Raw genomic sequence first — 17,898 nt, forward strand, 5'->3', positions numbered from 1 at the left:
AAATGTATATTCTGCACTTCAACAATACTTGCAAATTGGCTTACGACACAATAAAATACAAAGAGGACTATAAAAGACGTCACAGCAACAAACAGAATAAAATAAAATAACTAAGAAGGGCCTAATCAACTCAATTCCTACCAACAACAAAATAACATTTCCTGTTCCTCTATCACCTCTATCCACAAAAGAATGGTTTGGACTAAAGGAAACACACACAGAGGCAGGAACACCAGAAAAACAGCAAGGCTATACGATGAAATATGGAAACCAATTTTAGATGTTTTAAATGCCAAAGAAGTAATTCCCCCAATGCAACAAAGTTTAAATGCTTGTTTATTTTAATTCTTGGGTTTTTAACAATTTGCCAAGAGTGGTTTTGATAATGTCTTTTATGGCTTAGTTCTAACCCCTTTCTTGTTTGTACTATACAGTTTTATCATTTCTTGTATTAAATCTGGATTAAAAATTAAAAAAAAACAGCAAGGGTGTGTGCGTGTAAAGTCAAATCACAGCTGACTTATGGTGACCCATAGGGTTTTCAAGGCAAGAGATAAGCAGAGGCAGTTTGCCATTGCCTGTGTAACAACCTTGGGCTTCCTTAGCGGTTTCCCATCCAAGTACTAACCACCAGAGTTGACCATGCCTTAGCTTCCAAGATCTGACACGATCAAGCTAGCCTGGGCCATCCAAGTTAGGACAACAGGGGAATAATTAAATGAAAAAAAAAGTGTGTAGAAGGGGGGTATGTACTGATCAATAATAAGTATTTTAAGAGACTTCTCATTGGATAGTATTTACCAGCTAAATCCAGCAGTTAGCTGAATACAATAAAGAAACTTCTGAACCAGTTAAATGAACTGAGTACCTGATAGCTTGGCTGGGACCTCCACCCTGACTGGTTCCAGGGAGCTTCAGTGAAGTACCAGGACCTTTAAAATAAAAAGGTTTCATTAATATGTTAAAGATCAATTCTACTTCCATTCTGTCTCTTTGTTCACCATTTTTCTTTTGTTGCCTTCTCCACTCAAAAAAAAAGGAGAGGGTTAAGTCACAGGATCTAAATACAGCTGGAAACCTCTGATATATGAAGGGGTTATCTCAAACAATTGTGGATAGTGCAACTGGATTATCAGATTTGTACATGCAAAGTCATTCACTATTGACAATATCTTTTAGGCATATGAAAATTTAAACCAAACGTAAATGATGACTTAAAATTTGTAAGATGAAGTCATGTTAAGAGGACAAAGGTGGGGATGATTAAAATAGGCAAATCAGGAAAAAGTACTTTATAGCTCTGGTAAAGGACATTTCAAGATTCAATTATAGTTACAACAGTGCAACAAATTTTGTGGCATCTATAAATGTTATGCTTACGTGCAACTTGTGCAATAGCATTTTCATCAAGCATAATCTCAGCAATGCCTTCCTGATCTACGTCAACTTCATCCACATAAACCATTTCTGTTAAGGCTCGTATTTTCAAGCACCAAGCAGCCTAGATCAGAGATGAAAGAAAGTACCAATGTTAACAGCCTCTATCTTGAAACGTATATAAAAGCAACACAACATCAGTGGACTGGCTATAGATGAATCTATAATTATGTGGAAGAAGTGATAAAATGTTGGGACATTAGGACTAAGTGGACACTGACTGGATTCTCATTTGCAGCACAAGACTGAAAACTAAAAGCTAGAAAGAACTACCTAAGAAGATGGAATGGGTAAGACTATTGAAATATGGCTTCTATATTCCCTGTGTTCCCCTTCCTCCAGCAGCCCCTTTTAATGCCTAAAAAGCTGATATTGGATGTTGCAGGACCAGTGCAGACAAAAAGCTGTGCAGATCAGGAAGCTGCACTGAGGGGGCTGCAGTGAAGAGGGGCAACTGGGTGACCTCCAGCATCGACTTTGGAGGGGACAAAAGGGGATGCCGGGCGAAGGGGAACATGGGGCAAGATCTTCACTGGTATTTAAACAAAGTGTAAGAGAACAGTATAAGCAGATGGATAATGTGAAAAGTCCCTTTCTAGTTTGTCAAGCAGAGTTAGATGCCAAAAAGTTACCCCAAAGTGCTGTATATCCAGGAGCTTTAACTGACGACTGTGCCTCCTTCGCTCTACTAAAAGTAATGCAGCATTCCTGGCAGGTGGCAACTGCCACCTTAGCCAGGTGCCATTATTTGCCTCCATGGAGGAATGGAGGCAGGCAGGCGTTCCCGGCCAGGGGCGGAGCTTGCAGGCCTTCTCAGGCTGCTCTGCCCCCAACAAGTCAGTCGCGCCTTCGTGATTGATGAAGAAAGAGCGTTTCCTCAACACTCAGCAGCACGAAGAACGAAACAGAGCACAGCCGATGTTGACGGGTGAGGCTTTGTATGAAGCGAGGCCTGTCAGCTGAGTGGACTGGCATCTGCGGCGTCGACAGAGCAGTGACAACGGAGGAGTTGGACAACAGCATAGGAGCTCTGAATTGGGTGACGGGGCTTGGCCTCGCATGGCAAGGCGCATCGGGCACCCCGGTGGCGGTGGTCCCGGCTCCCTACTCCTGGCCTCTGACTTTTGCGGTGGGCGGTAGCACCCGGCGGGGCAGCGTTCACCTGTACATCGGGTTTTTTTCCACCATTTGTGTGGGCAGGTGCCTGGCCGCGGTGCTGGGTTTACAGGCCCATTTCTGCAGGTAGGTCTAGGTCGACTGCTTGGGTGCTTGGGGCTGCAGTGGTCCCAGTTTAGCTGGTAGTGTTGTCCTGGGGTTTACGTCTCTGGCTAGGGCACGGCCTTCCACTTTGAGCCTTGCTGGGCGGGCCTTTTGGGGAGCGCATTAGGGCCCACTGAGGCCTACTTAGGGGGCATTAGAGAGGGAACGCCTTAAGTTGCCCAGGGGATTTGGGTAATTTGTACCATATAGAAGGCAATTGGTGGTGAATGCCTTGCCCATTCCTTGGCATTTGGGTTATTCCCTTATTGGCGGCACCTTGCTGGGTTGCTTCTTTTAGGCACAGCGGCCATTTTAAGGCTTAGGCTTGTGGCCATTTTTGTGGGTTAGGCCCGGGGGCCATTTTGGAAATCAGTTGGCATTCAGCAGTACTGTCTGCCTTGTGGTGGTGAGGGATTCATAATGTCATCAAAGAAGGGTTCTGGCATCTCTAAAGGCAAGCAGTCAGTTAAACGCCCTGCCCCTAAGAGGCCTGTTGTGGCTGTGTCTTCCTCAGAGGATGAGGATGATGGGGACATTAGGAGACAGATCTTGGAACACATCTCAGCTCTTGAAAAGGCAAAAGGGGTGTCTGCGGATAGGTCAGGGGCAAAAAGGGCTAGGTCTGTTAGGATGGCAACGAAAGCTGCAGCCCTAACTGATATTTTATCTCGTTTATCGGCCCTCGAGGATTCTTCACCATCAGGTGGACCCCCTGGTGCGCTGGAAGGTGAAGAATCAACTGCTACACAAGAGGAAGGACTTTAAGATGAGGCTGGCCCATCGTCGGGGGATGCGGGGTGAATGGCCGATTCTAGACAAGTGGCCTTGGCAGTTCAGCCGTTAGAGGGTGAAGGTAAGGTGACTATGCCCCAACAGGGCATTGGTTGGCCTTGGGGGCCGTAGAAGCAGGCTGCTGCTCCTGTCCCCCCAGTTACAGCTCAATCTGCGTACGTTCAGGCGAGGGCTCCCCAGCCAGGCAGTTCATCTGCAGGGTGGTCTCAGTGGGTTCAGCCAGCCAGCCCAGGCCAGGCTACAGGGTCTGTGGTTTGGCCCCCTGCTTCAGCCCAGATAGGTATGGGTCAGGTGGTGCCTGGGGTTCCTTTTATGGCACCCTGTGGGCCAACTATGGGGTGGTGCCATTTAGGGCCCTTCCATTTGGTGATACAGCCATGCCCCTTGGTGATATTCTTACTCCGGCGACACGTAAGAAAACCCTCCAGGGTGAGTATGGTGCCATCTTTACCCTTCTCTTCAGGGAACTAGAGAAGAAGGATAAAGAGGATATGGATAACAGGGACAAAGAGCACCTCAAGCGTCACAAGATAGACAGGTCCTGGTCCAAATGGTTGCTGGGATTCCTAATTTATGCTGGCATCATAGCTTGCGCTCAACCCTGGAGAGCCGCTCCCTTGTTCCAGTGTATGGACATTATTTATAGGGGGTATTTGGACTTTATCGGTACAGCCTGGCTACAGTACGATGAAGAATTCCAGATGCGAGCGGCTTTGAACCCCTCTTTGCCTTGGGATCAAATTCATCAGCAGCTCTGGCTGCAGTTGATGTCCCCGGCAAAGCCTAATGTTGGTGATCGTTCAGACAGAGGGCACCTAGTACAACACTCTTCATCAGGATACGCACCAGCACCCACACCTCTATGGGGCAGTTGGTTCAACCCCAGCTGCTGTGCTGGGAGTTTTCCTCACAGGGGGTTTGTAGCAGGAAGGGCTGCTTCCCAGTATGTAGAGGCCCCCATTCATTCACAGCCTGCATACGATTTAAGTCATTTGGCAAGCGTGGGGGTGGTTCTGGAGGGCAACAGCCTCCAGGAAAAGGGTCCTAGCCCAATAAATCTAAGGGTCCTTGAGGCCTTGTTGGCCAGCTACCCCAGGCAGGCTGATGCTCGGTTTTTGTCAGATGGTTTTGCAATTGGTTTTCGAATTCCATTTCAGGGCCCTAGGACCTCCTTCATGTCACCCAATTTGCATTCTGTGGTTGGCATGGAGGAGGGGGTCCAAGTAAAGATAGCGAAGGAATGTGCTGAGGGGAGGGTCTTGGGACCATTTTCTTCTACACCGGTTCCCTATTTACGGGTATCCTCCTTGGGAGCTGTTCCCAAGAAGCCAGCCGGCGAGTTCCGGCTCATACATCATTTGTCATACCCCAGGGGAAGTTCCGTAAACGATGGCATCCCTGAGCACCTTTGCTCGGTGCATTACACAACCTTTGACCAAGCGGTCAATGTTGTTAGGAGGAGTGGACCCGGGGCAGAGATGGCAAAATGCGACATTAAGTCTGCATTTCGCCTTCTCCCTGTTCACTCTGATGACTTTTTAAGTTGTTGGGGTTTTATTTTGAGAGCCAGTTTTACATGGATAGAGTGCTTCCCATGGGATGCTCCATTTCATGTGCGGCCTTTGAACGTTTTAGCATGTTCCTGGAGTGGGCACTGCGTCGCTGGCAACAATGCTGGGACACTGCCCACTATTTAGATTACTTCCTTTTCGTGTGACCAGCGGGTTCTGGTCAGTGTGCCCGGCTTCTGGAAGGCTTTGTTAGGCTTTCCAGGGAGCTGTGTGTGCCCCTGGCTCACAAAAAAACTGAGGGCCCGGCCCAGACGCTTACATTCCTGAGCATACAGTTGGACACAGTGAGGCAAACATTTAATTTTAATTTAATTTAATTTATTATATTTATATTCCGCCCTCCCTGCTTTCGCAGGCTCAGGGCGGATAACAAATACAAACGTTTAAAAACATTTAAAAACATTAAATAATACATTTAAAAACATTTAAAAACATTAAATATAACAATTCATGCTGCCCAGTGGTTCATACATGCCTCTGTGTTTGCATAGGGGTGATGGTTTAACCCCCCCTTCACGGGGGGGGCGGGCACTGCCCGGCGTTAGCCATATGCCTGGCGGAATAGCTCTGTCTTGAACTTCCGGTTTGGGATTCATGGAGGTCTAACGCAGCTCCATTTGTGGAGCTGACCGGACTGCCGTTTTAAGCGGCCGGCGGGGTGAAAATAGCCCGCGGCCGACTGCTCTCAGGCGGAGAGCAGGCAAAGAACGCTCAAGACCCTAGGGTGAGTTAGATCTCGGACGAGGGGGGGCTCTACATAACGGGTCCCCTCCCGATCCTTGAGGTCCCACCTTGCGACGGGTCAGCTACAATCTCTGCGGCAGTTTTGGGGCCAATTCGGCTGGCATAAGACCTACATACCCAAGCTTCGATTGGGGGAAGAAGTGGAAAGGAGAACTTGAAATCGAAACAGCGATTACAACCCGAGGAAAGTGAAGGAAAGGTAAAGATCACTATCTTCCGATATGGGACAGATTGATAAAAACAGAGAGGAAAAAAAGTAGACTTTTAAACTGCAACAGACTAGCGAAAAGGAGGGGAAGCTTCGGCAGGAGTTGTATTAGAAAAGAGACTAAGTTTAAAGAAGTTATTAAAGAAATCGGATTATTGTTTTGAATACCTGTGGCTTTGGAGCTGTGAGAAAAAGACACCATCGCGAGACCTGCTGTGGGAAGACGGGAGACAGGAAGTGAGTAACAACAATAGAGCGGCTGGAGAGAAGCGGCCCTTGCTGGAGGGCAGGAAGAAGGGAATCGCCATCTTTGAGAGGGGAAGGGTCGCGGCTTCAGCGGAAAAGGAAGTAGGCCATATTGGATTATAAAATCATAGAGAGACCATAGAGAAAAGACGCCCGACATTTTGGACCCTTTAAAATTAATTTATGCAAGAAGACCGGGACATTTGAAATAAAAAAGGTACTAAATTTAACGCCACGGAGCTAAGGAAGAGAGCGGATTCGTGGGAGCGAGCCAAAGCAAGCCCCACGATGTCGAAGAAAGAGTGGCAATCGGCAATAGAAAACCTGGATAAAAAACTTTTGGAGGTGATTAAAGAATTTAAAGACATGAAATTGGAGCTGATCAAAGAGGTTAAACAGACAGTAAAATCGGAGCTGTCAGAAGTAAAATCGGAGCTGTCAGAAGTGAAGAAAGGTATGGAAACAATACAAAGTGAATTACAAGGGACGCAGCAGAGAGTTAAAACAGTAGAAGGAGCGATGGAGAACCTAGCAGATATGCAACAAACAGAGATGAGGTTGATGAGGGGAAGGATGGTGGTTGCGGAAAGTAGACATATGGAGAAGCAGCTCAGATTTCGCGGCCTGCCGGAAATGGAAGGAAAGACAGCGCAAGAGCAGATGACGGAGGTGTTAGCTGAATACCTGGGGAAGGAGGAGGAGGATGTTGTGGCTATCCTAGATGTGGCATATCGTGTGAACTCGAGAATTGCAACCCAGAGAAAAGTACCAAGAGACGTGATTGTACAATTTACAACAAGAAACATGAAAAAGAAGATTGTGACTAAACAGTTTCAAGATCCATTGGAGATCGATGGCAAGACAATCATTATAATGAAGGAACTACCCAGATCAGTGTTACTAGATCGGAAAAAATATAAAGCGCTAATCCAGATGCTGAAGGACATGAAAATCAGGTACAGATGGGAGCTTCCAGAGGGTTTGTCCTTCGAATTTGGAGGCGCCAAAAAGCGTATCAGATCTGAGCGGGAGATGGAGCGATTTATAAGGGACAATGAAAAAGACTTACCAACAAGATTATGAATATGGAGTGTAAAGTATTATCTTGGAATGTAAATGGACTAAATTCACCGAATAAGAGAAAAAATATTTTTCACTGGCTACTAAAACAAAAATGTGATATTGTTTGTTTGCAAGAGACTCATATTCGAAAACAGGATGTAAAATATTTAAAACTGGGAAAATTGGGCAAAGACTTTGTAGCGGCCTCAAGTAAGAAAAAAAGAGGAGTGGTGTTGTATGTAAAAGAGGAGCTACAACCAAAATTCATAATGAAAGATGTGGAAGCCAGATTTGTAGCAGTGGAATGTACTTGGAATTCAAAGAGAGTGTTGGTAGTCGGAATCTATGCACCCAACGGTGCAAAAGAGAGCTTCTTTGAGGATTTGAGGAAGCATTTAGATGATCTTTCATATGACCAGATAATTCTTGCTGGAGACTTCAATGGAGTGACAGACTTGGAACTGGATAAAAAGACTACAATGGCACAAAAGAAAAGAGGACTATTACCAAAGCTCTTTTTTGAGTTGATTCAACAAGAGACTCTTGAAGATGTATGGAGGAGAGAATATCCTAAAAGTAGGCAGTTTACTTTTTATTCTGCAAGGCACTCCACATTATCAAGAATTGACATAATCTGGGCCTCAAAAGATTTGGCGTTATGGACTAAAGATGTAGAAATAATGCCGATGGTAGGCTCAGATCACAACCCAATTATGTGGAAGCTGGGGAAAAGGAGGAAAAGGAAAGCATGGAGAATAAATGAGGATTTGTTACAGGAAAAAGAGAATATGGAAATATTGAGAAGAGAGACAAAGTTTTTCATACAATACAACGTGAATAAAGAAGTACCAACTGATAAAGTTTGGGATGCTTATAAGGCGGTTATAAGGGGCATACTAATGGACTTAAATGGTAGAGCAAGAAAGAAGAAAGAGGAGAAGAGACAAGAGATTGAGGAGAAAATAAAAACTAAGGAAATACAGTTAAAAAAGAGACCAGGGAAAAAGAAATTATACCAGGAAATTAAAATACTGCAAGAACAGCTAACAGCAATGAGTAATAAAGAATTGGAGTGGAATCTCAAAAGGCTGAATCAGAAAGTGTTTGAGGGTGCAAATAAACCTGGGAAGTACCTGGCATGGCAACTGAAGAAGAGAAGGGAAAAGAAAACAATAAATAAAATTTGTGAAGATGACAAAACGTATTTGGAACAGAATACCATTAGTAGAGCCTTTTATAAATTCTACGCTAAACTGTATAATAAGAAAGAAGTAAATAAAGATTCAATAGCGTCATATTTGGAGAAAATGACACTTCCAGAAATCTCGGACGCTTGGAGAAATAAACTGAACAGTGAAGTAACGGATGAGGAAATAAGTAAGGCAATACAATCTGCAAATCTAGGAAAGGCGCCAGGGCCAGACGGATTTACAGCTAAATTTTATAAGACTATGGCCAATGAGCTGGCACCATTCCTAAAGGAGGTGATCAATGGAGTTTTAAGGGATCAAAGGATTCCAGACACTTGGTCTGAAGCGAACATATCATTGATCCCGAAAGAGGGCCAAGACTTGACTAGTGTGAAAAATTACAGACCTATATCGTTACTCAACAATGACTATAAAATCTTTGCGAAGATACTGGCGGAGAGACTGAAGGGGTGGCTTTCGGAAGTTATAGAGGAGGAGCAAGCAGGCTTTCTGCCAGACAGACAAATAAGAGACAATTTAAGGACAGTGATTGATGCTATTGAATATTATGATAAGCGTTGTGATAAAGAGGTTGGTTTCTTCTTTGTTGACGCTGAAAAGGCATTTGACAACTTAAACTGGGACTTTATGTTTGCCACTATGGAAAAGCTACAATTAGGAGAAAGATTCATCAGAGCAATTAAGGAAATTTACAGAGACCAGACTGCAGCAATTGTGGTGAATGATGAACTGACCAAGAAATTGACTATAAGCAAAGGAACAAGACAAGGTTGCCCATTGTCTCCACTGTTGTTCATTTTAGTATTGGAGATTCTGATGATACAAATACGACAAGACGAGGAAATTCGAGGAATAAAAATAAAGGACTATTCATACAAGGTCAGAGCATTTGCGGATGACATAATGTTAATTGTAGAGGACCCACTGGAGAACATGCCAAAAGTGATAGATAAGATCAAGGAGTTTGGAGACTTGGCAGGTTTCTTCATTAACAAAAAGAAGTCAAAGATACTATGCAAAAACATGACTAAGCAGAAACAACAATTGTTAATGGAAACAACGGACTGTGAAGTAACAAGTAAGGTGAAATATTTGGGAATTGAACTGACTGCAAAGAATATAGATTTGTTCAAGAATAATTATGAAAAATTGTGGATTCAGATTGAGAGAGACTTGATTAAATGGAATAGGCTCAATCTGTCATGGTTGGGTAGGATTGCAGCGGTTAAAATGAATGTGTTACCAAGAGTGATGTTTTTGCTACAGACAATACCAATCATCAGAGACTCTAAACAATTGAAAAATGGCAGAGGAAAATATCAGATTTTGTATGGGCAGGCAAGAAGCCTCGAGTGAAAATGAAAGTTTTACAAGATGCAAAGGAAAGAGGCGGAATGCAACTGCCCAACCTGAGACTTTACCACGATGCAATCTGCCTAGTTTGGTTGAAAGAGTGGATGACATTAAAGAACAAGAAACTATTAGCCCTAGAGGGATATAAAAAAATATTTGGATGGCATGCATACCTATGGCATGACAAAGTAAAGGTCAACTCGATGTTCCTGCACCATTTTGTACGGAGAAGTCTATACACAATCTGGAAGAAGTACAGAATTTACCTACAAGAAGGAACTCCTTGGTGGGTGGTTCCATATGAGGTGATAGACCCGAGAGCTGTTGATAACGAAAGACAATGTTTGACTTATAAAGAAATAACTAAAATAGAAGAATCTAAACTTAGAATAAAGACGCAAGAGGAACTATCACCGAACTACGATTGGTTCCAGTATAGACAGATCAGAGATTTGTATAACTCGGACTCTGTAAAGGGAGGTATACGAATAGAGAACTCGGAACTAGAGCAGACCCTTCTTAAAGAGGACAAGAAAAGAATATCCAAGGTATACCAAGTACTGTTGAAATGGTATACTGAGGATGAGACAGTTAAAACACAAATGGTGAAATGGGCTATAAATTTTAACAAAGAGATAACAATGGAGGCATGGGAATACTTGTGGAAGACTACAATGAAGACAACGACATGTACAAATATTAAAGAGAATATCTACAAAATGATCTATCGTTGGTACATGACACTAAAGAAGATTGCGCTAGGGAATTTGAACACTTCTAATAAATGCTGGAAATGTAGGAAGCATGAGGGCTCCCTCTATCATATGTGGTGGTCGTGTGAGGTAGCTAGGCAGTACTGGGGGGAAATAATAAGAGAAATGAGTGAAATTTTACAATTTCAAATAAATAAGAACCCAGAACTCCTGCTACTAAACTTGGGAATGGAGGGAATTCCAGCCCATCATAGGACGTTGATATTTTATATGACAGCAGCAGCTAGACTTTTGTATGCGCAAAAATGGAAAGTACAAGAAGTGCCAACTATTGAAGATTGGACCTACAAATTGCTGTACATGGCAGAAATGGACAAAATGACAAGAAAACTGAGAAATCTGGACTCAGGGCAGTTTAACACAGATTGGGAGAAGCTGAAACAATATCTGGAGAAGAAATGGGAGGTGGGAGGAAAACTGTGGCAGTTTGAGAACTACTGAAGTATAATAAAATGTAGAGGGGGGTGACTTTACCGGGGGGGGGGAAGAGATAAATGTGAATTTATAAGCAGTTAGATTAACAGATTGATATATATATAGATATATATTGGTTAATAAATAGAATATTGATAGAAAATAATTAAGGATAAGGATTAAATATACGGATTGAGTAACCAACAATATTTTCTTTCTTTGATAAGATTTGTATAATGCACCAAACTGAATGTATAGACGAGTCAAATTGATTGACTATGTGACGAGAGTTATATAGAATTACCATAAAAAGATAGAATGAGTAATACATAGAGAATAAGTCAAATTGTTTGATTTAAATGTGTAAGATTTTTATGGTTTATGATATATAGGTTTATGATATAGAAATATAGAAATATTTAAAATTGGAAAAAGGGATAAATTGTTTATCTAAGATGGAAACAAAGACTTACAGTTTGGGTATATAATAAGAAAAGTAGTTAAGGATGTACTGCTTAGTATAATGGAGAATATGTATTTGTTTTAGATAGAGAAATTTAATAGAAGTAAGGGAAAAGGGACAAAGGGTTGGAAAACTGTTGGAAGTCAACAAAAGGGGGGGAAAGGGAGGGGGTTAGAAATGAAAAATTTGGGGAAAATTGAATGTAAATGTAAAAATAACGGATTCTAACCCAATAAAAAATTTTTCAAAAAAAAAAAGGAATAGCTCTGTCTTACAGGCCCGGCGAAATGCAAGCAAATCTTGCCGGGCCCTTGTCTCGCAAGACAGAGCATTCCACCAGGTCGGGGCCAGGACTGAAAAGGCCCTGGCCCTGGTCGACGCCAGGCGGGCCTCCCTAGGGCCAGGGACACTTAAAAGATGTTTTCCGCCAGAGCGGAGAGTCCTCCGGGGCTCATATGGTGAGAGACGGTCCCTCAGATACGTCGGTCCCAGTCCGCGTAGGGCTTTGTAGGTTAACACCAAAACCTTGAACCTGATTCGGTACTCCACTGGCAGCCAATGCAGCTGGCGTAGCACCGGTGTAATATGCTCCCACACCGGTGCTCCAGCAATGACCCGCGCTGCTGCATTCTGTACCAGCTGTAACCGCCGGATCAGGCCCATGGGAAGCCCAGCGTAGAGCACGTTACAGTAATCCAACCTAGAGGTGACCATTGCTTGGACCACTGTAGTCATGTCACGGGGAGACAAATAAGGGGCAAGCTGCCTGGCCTGCCGAAGATAATAAAAGGAAGACCTGGCAACTGCAGTGATCTGGTCCTCCATCTTCAAGGAGGAATCCAGAATCACCCCCAGGCTCCTAACCCTCGGGGCCAGTGTAAGTGCTGCCCCATCAAGTGTAGGAAGCCGGGGTCCCAAAGCCATCTCCCCACGACCCACATACAGGACCTCCGTCTTCGTGGGATTCAATTTCAGCCGACTTTGTCTCAACCAACCAGCCACAGCCTCAAAAGCACGCTCCAGGGCATCAGGGGCTGATCCAGGCTGCCCGTCCAACAACAGATAAAGCTGGGTGTCATCCGCGTATTGGTGACACCCAAGCCCGAAACTCCGCACCAGCTGGGCGAGGGGGCGCATATAGATATTAAATAATAATGGAGAGAGTATCGCTCCCTGTGGCACACCACAAACCAGTGGCCTACGAGATGACACCCTCTCCCCGAGCGCCACCCTCTGTCCCCGATCGTGGAGAAAGGAGACCAGCCACTGCAGTGCTGTCCCCTGAATCCCCACATCGGCAAGGCGGTGGGTCAAAAGCTCATGATCGACCGTATCAAACGCTGCTGACAGATCCAGCAAAATCAGCAGTGCTGATCCGCCCTGATCCAGATGTCTGCGGAGATCGTCTGTGAGGGCGACCAACAATGTCTCGACCCCATGTCCCGGGCGGAAACCAGACTGGAAGGGGTCTAGGGCTGAGGTCTCCTTCAGGAAATTCTGCAGTTGCTTCTCTGCCGCCCGCTCAATCACCTTCCCCAAAAACGGAAGGTTGGAAACTGGTCGGTAATTGAGCAGGTCAGCAGGATCTAATGATGATTTCTTCAGAAGAGGCCGTACCACAGCTTCCTTCAGCGCCTTGGGAAAAACCCCAGAGCTCAAGGACAGGTTTATAATCGCCTCCAAGGAATTCCGAAGCCCGTCAACACTGGCTTTCACCAGCCATGACGGGCACGGGTCCAAGGGGCACGTGGTAGGCCGGACCACCTGCAGAATCCTGTCCACCTCTTCCTCGAAAAGAGGGCTGAAATGATCTAATATGGGTCCCGAAGACGGCCAAGGGGCCTCTAGGGGCCTCAACATTGCGGTTGCCAGCTGATATGCTCCGAGTCCTCAAGGCTCACTTGCATGGCCTTCTTGGGAGCTGGAAGGTTTTGCAGTTGGAGCTTCAGCAGGTGGTGGGCTACCTCAATTTTGCCTGCCGAGTGGTTGCCCCAGGAAAGGCCTTTTTGAGGCTCCTTTGTGATGCCATGGGTTCCCTTAGGCTTCCGCATCATCGTATGCGGATCTCTGGAGGTATGAGGGAGGACCTGGCCATCTGGATGGAATTTTTGGAATCATTCAGTCGAGTTTCCTTTTGGAGGTGGGATTTGTTAATAAAAGGGGAATTACAGGTTTCCTCTGATGCCTCTGGCTCAACTGGCTTTGGAGTTTATTATAGGGGGCATTGGTGCTCGGCCCAATGGCTGCATGATTGGGTGAAAGCGGTTTTTTGTAGAGACCTGACGTTCCTAGAGTTTTTCCCAATCCTAGTGGCAGTTTACTTGTGGGGGGATGAACTTGCGAACCATTCTGTGCACTTTTGGTGCGATAATATGGCAGTGGTTCATGTGGTTAATTCCCTCTCTTCTAAATCAGCCAGGGTAATGAAGCTCGTCCATGCAGTTACACTTAGGTGCTTGCACCTTAACATTGTGTTCTCAGCAGGCATGTACCTGGCATGGACAACCGAGTGGCAGACCCTCTGTCTCACCTGCAGATGGAACGGTTTTGTCAGCTTGCCCCCGAGGCTGACTTGTTGCCAGCCCAGATGCCTCCGGATCTCTGGCGGATCGGAAGCAAGAGGCTTGCAGGGCCATTCGTTTAGCCGTGGCTCCTAGTACTCAAAGAGCGTATGACTGAGCTGTACAGCACCTCGCCAGTTTCAGGCAAAAGGCTACACTCAGCCAGCTGTAGCCAATTCCGGTTGAACACCTGTTACGTTTTTGCGTGTTCCAAAAAGGTAAGGGACAGGCTGTCAGGTATATTAGGAGCCAGTTGGCGGCTCTGGCTTTTGCCTCAAAGGTTTGAGGCTTGGTTGATTACTCAGCAGACTTCTGCATTAGGAAGATGCTGGAGGGTTGGTCCCAGGAGGCGGCGGCGCCCAGAGACCAAAGGCAGCCCATATCCCCAGGTATTCTTTTCGGCCTGAGGGCATCGTGGGTTGAGATGTGTAATTCTTGGTACGAGGAAGTTCTCTTCCATGCAGCCGTCTTGACCGCCTTCTTTGGAGCACTGAGAATCGGCTAGTTGGTTCCTCAATCACTTAATGACCAATCTGGTCATGCTTTGCTTGCCAAGGATGTCAAATTTGATGTGGACAGGGTGGTCATTAGGATCCGCCGATCCAAGACGGATCAAAGGCAAAAGGGAGCAGAGGTTTGCCTTGGCCTGTGTGATGTAAGGGATTTTGCCCTGTTTTAGCCTTACACAATTACGTTGAGGTTAGGGGGGATGAACAGGGCACCTTGTTTTGTCATGCAGATGGGTCCCCGCTGACCAAATACCAATTCTGGACGGTCACAGGGTGACCTCTACATAAGTTGGGCCTGGCGGGTGTTAGGTTTGGAACGCATTCTTTCCGTATTGGGGCTGCATCCACTGCTGCTGCCATGGGCTTCTCGGGCCCAGACATTCAGAGAGTGGGACGTTGGCATTCTTCTGCCTATAAGGCATATGTTCGGCTGCTTTTGACATGTTATGTTTGACCCGTTGCTGATCCTGTTTTTTTTTCTAGCTGCTGTTGGTCGACAGGAGAGGCTGAGGATCCTGTGGCCACAGATCCTCATCTGTGGCCACAGCATGGTTTACTGGGCAGCCCATCAGGCCAAGAGGACGGTGATCAGTTCACAGCTTGGCCTGAGCCAGTGGGCCACTGTGGAGTGGCAAGGCAGAAGAGGCCTGCAATGGTTGGGGCTGCTCCCTCTTCTGTTTGAGGGGAGGAGTAGTCCTCCGCCTCATATCTTGGTCGTGCACCTAGGCGGGAACAACCTTGGATTACTTAAGGGCAAGGCCCTTTCCCTTCAGGCGCAGGCAGACTTGCTAGAGATTGGTAAGCGATGGCCTAGCGTCCTGATATTTTGGTCAGCAATGCTTCTGCACCGGGTTTGGCGGGAAGCATTGGACCCTAAAGGGGTAGAATGGGCTAGGCGGAAGGCCAACAGAGCCCTTTTCAAGGCATTAGTACCTGGGTTGGGAATTTATTTGCCCCATCCATGTATTAGGGCCCAATACAATGACCTCTACTGAGGGGATGGTGTGCATCTGTCGTATAAAGGTAACAGCATATTTCTAGATGATTTGTGGCAAGGGTTCTGGTTGGCCTTAAGCCATTTCAAGTTCAAGTTCGCCTTTATTGGCATATAGCAGCAATTCAAGTTATCTACTTACAAAAAAGAAAGAACAAGGTTAAGCCTTAAGCCATTTGTGGGGCACTTCAGCCTAAGCTGAGCTTTGGCATCAGCGGTGGCAGGTGAGAAGTTAGGGGATGATAAGCAGGCCAGTGAGCACCCTTGGTACATCCCCATTGGTGGGGAAACGGGTCTGTCAGGAGCAGCTGGCTGCTGTACGGCCCAGCTGCAAAGACAGACACCATGGTGGGGAACCCCTGGACAAGCAAGTCTCCCCCTGCAGCTTTACGGCCGGGTGGGGGAGCTTTAAAGAGGTGAACCACTTTGCCTGGCCAGGCCGGGTACCAGCCATACAATGGATGGCTTGCACCCGGGGCAGCGGGTGACTTGCCCAGACAGGTCGGGCCCAACCCGTACCGTTAGTTTAGGCCCTTGCTGTGTTTGATAATATTTTGCTGTTATGTTAACAATGTGGCCTTTTAGATCCCAATTTATGAGTCTGCCTCTTTATTCCAACTGTGGTGGCAATGTGTCTTCAATCAGAATATTTATACTAAATAAGAGGATTGTGTTTGCAGGATCTTTGATTTGTAGATGTATCAATTCACGATATTTTACATTATGATACAGAGTACCACCTACACACTGGTCTTTTACAGTTTGTTTTTAAAATGAGAAGTATCCTTGATATATATGGTTTTCTTCCAATTTCCTCTCAAACGTTCTTGTACCAAATTCCCTTGAAGCTTACTTGAACTTTTTTTTTTTTAAAGGTGGAGGAGTTGTGTGGAAGCTTTCTGAGAGGGAAACTAAGGTCAGACAGATGTGCCACATACACCTAACACAAGTTACAAATGCTGGTTCTTCAAGGATAGGCAGGTTGAGGGGGGGAGCAGAAAATATCCAAAGCTCCATAGCTCCAGTAAAGCTGTGGTGAATTTCCTAAATATTTACATTTTTCATTGAAGACCAATCAATTTTTCAAATGAAAACCCAAAAGCTTCCTTCTAATGGGTGAAAACCCATGGTTAACCAGAAATGCAGATCCACATGTTCCACTGATAACTTAATAAAAATGCTGGGCACTTTCAAGAAATCAAGAACGATAAAATAGAGGTGCCAAACTAACGAGAGACTTCAGACTCAGAGCAGACAACAATATTCTTTTGGAGTAAACATTTATAATCCAGATAATTGGACTCCAAGTAAGGATTTCCAACCAAACATACAATGGAAATCAGGGACACTGGCAGTTTTCAAGAAGAGGCTGGATGAATACTTGTCAGAAATGCTTTGGGCTGATCCTGCACTGGTCAGGGGGTTGGACTAGATGGTCTGTATGGCCCCTTCCAACTCTATGATTCTATGAAAGCCCAAATGTCTGTCTTCATGAAAGGATAGTTAGTAAAAGGTGCCTTTCTGCTCCTTTACAATACAGTATACAGGTTAATATAGGAAAAGTTTAATACACTTCAACTGTCTGACTTTTACACAGACTGTATCTGCTCAAAAATGTTTCATACATTCATTCCGGGAGGCAAAGGCATCCTTGAACAAACATGAAAGAAGGCAGTGTACTTTAAGGCAGTCCAGCAGCTAGGAGGCAGTTACATAACCAACTATTTATGAGCAAGCTTTTAAAAAAACCTACATGCTATAATAAAATATATATTAAATCTATGGCAAATGTTTCTGCATATAGAAGGAACAAAGTAGAGGTGGGGAATATTACACTCATTTCACAATCAGTAAGTAAGTCGGACATCCCAGAACAAAAGGCCTAGAGACAGCCGAGGATGCAGGACTGAACTTAATTCAATGACTGTAACTGGAGAAGAATAGTTATTCCAGGGAGAAGCCTTACTCAGGGTCTAGCATTTAAAGGCCATTTCTGCACAGCCTTTTTGCCATGGGTTCAATACTGTTGGGAAGTGGGTTTTTTCCTCTGCAATCCCATAGCATTGTGATGCATTTGTGTACCTCCTAGGGTTTCCCTGGCTTTACTTTGATATTTTCAAATTTGCTCCACTGAAAGGTTTGGGACAGACTGCAGTAAAGCCTGGATGATTGTTGTATGGGTGAGAAAATTTGGACTCAGACTACAATATATGTACCGGGTTCTGTGAATTCCCAGCCCTTGACGCTGCTGTTTGTTTTTCATATTCCCTACATTACAAAGACTGCATAGCAAGATCCTC

At 45.1% G+C, this 17,898-nt stretch overlaps 1 protein-coding gene across 2 annotated transcripts in view; it reads right to left on the bottom strand.

Annotated features, from left to right (window-relative positions):
• TTC8 (tetratricopeptide repeat domain 8) overlaps positions 1 to 17,898 on the bottom strand; it is an 80,807-nt gene that overhangs the window by 47,311 nt on the left and 15,598 nt on the right. For both annotated transcript variants that reach the window (XM_054972696.1, XM_054972695.1), the window contains 2 exons: positions 1,381 to 1,501; positions 869 to 932 (listed from right to left, as the gene is read on the bottom strand). In XM_054972696.1, coding sequence (XP_054828671.1) covers positions 869 to 932; positions 1,381 to 1,501 — 185 coding nt within the window. The remainder of the gene's footprint in view (positions 1 to 868; positions 933 to 1,380; positions 1,502 to 17,898) is intronic.

This window comes from Eublepharis macularius, chromosome 2 (genome assembly GCF_028583425.1).
Source record: "Eublepharis macularius isolate TG4126 chromosome 2, MPM_Emac_v1.0, whole genome shotgun sequence".
Taxonomy (NCBI): Eukaryota; Metazoa; Chordata; class Lepidosauria; order Squamata; family Eublepharidae; genus Eublepharis; species Eublepharis macularius.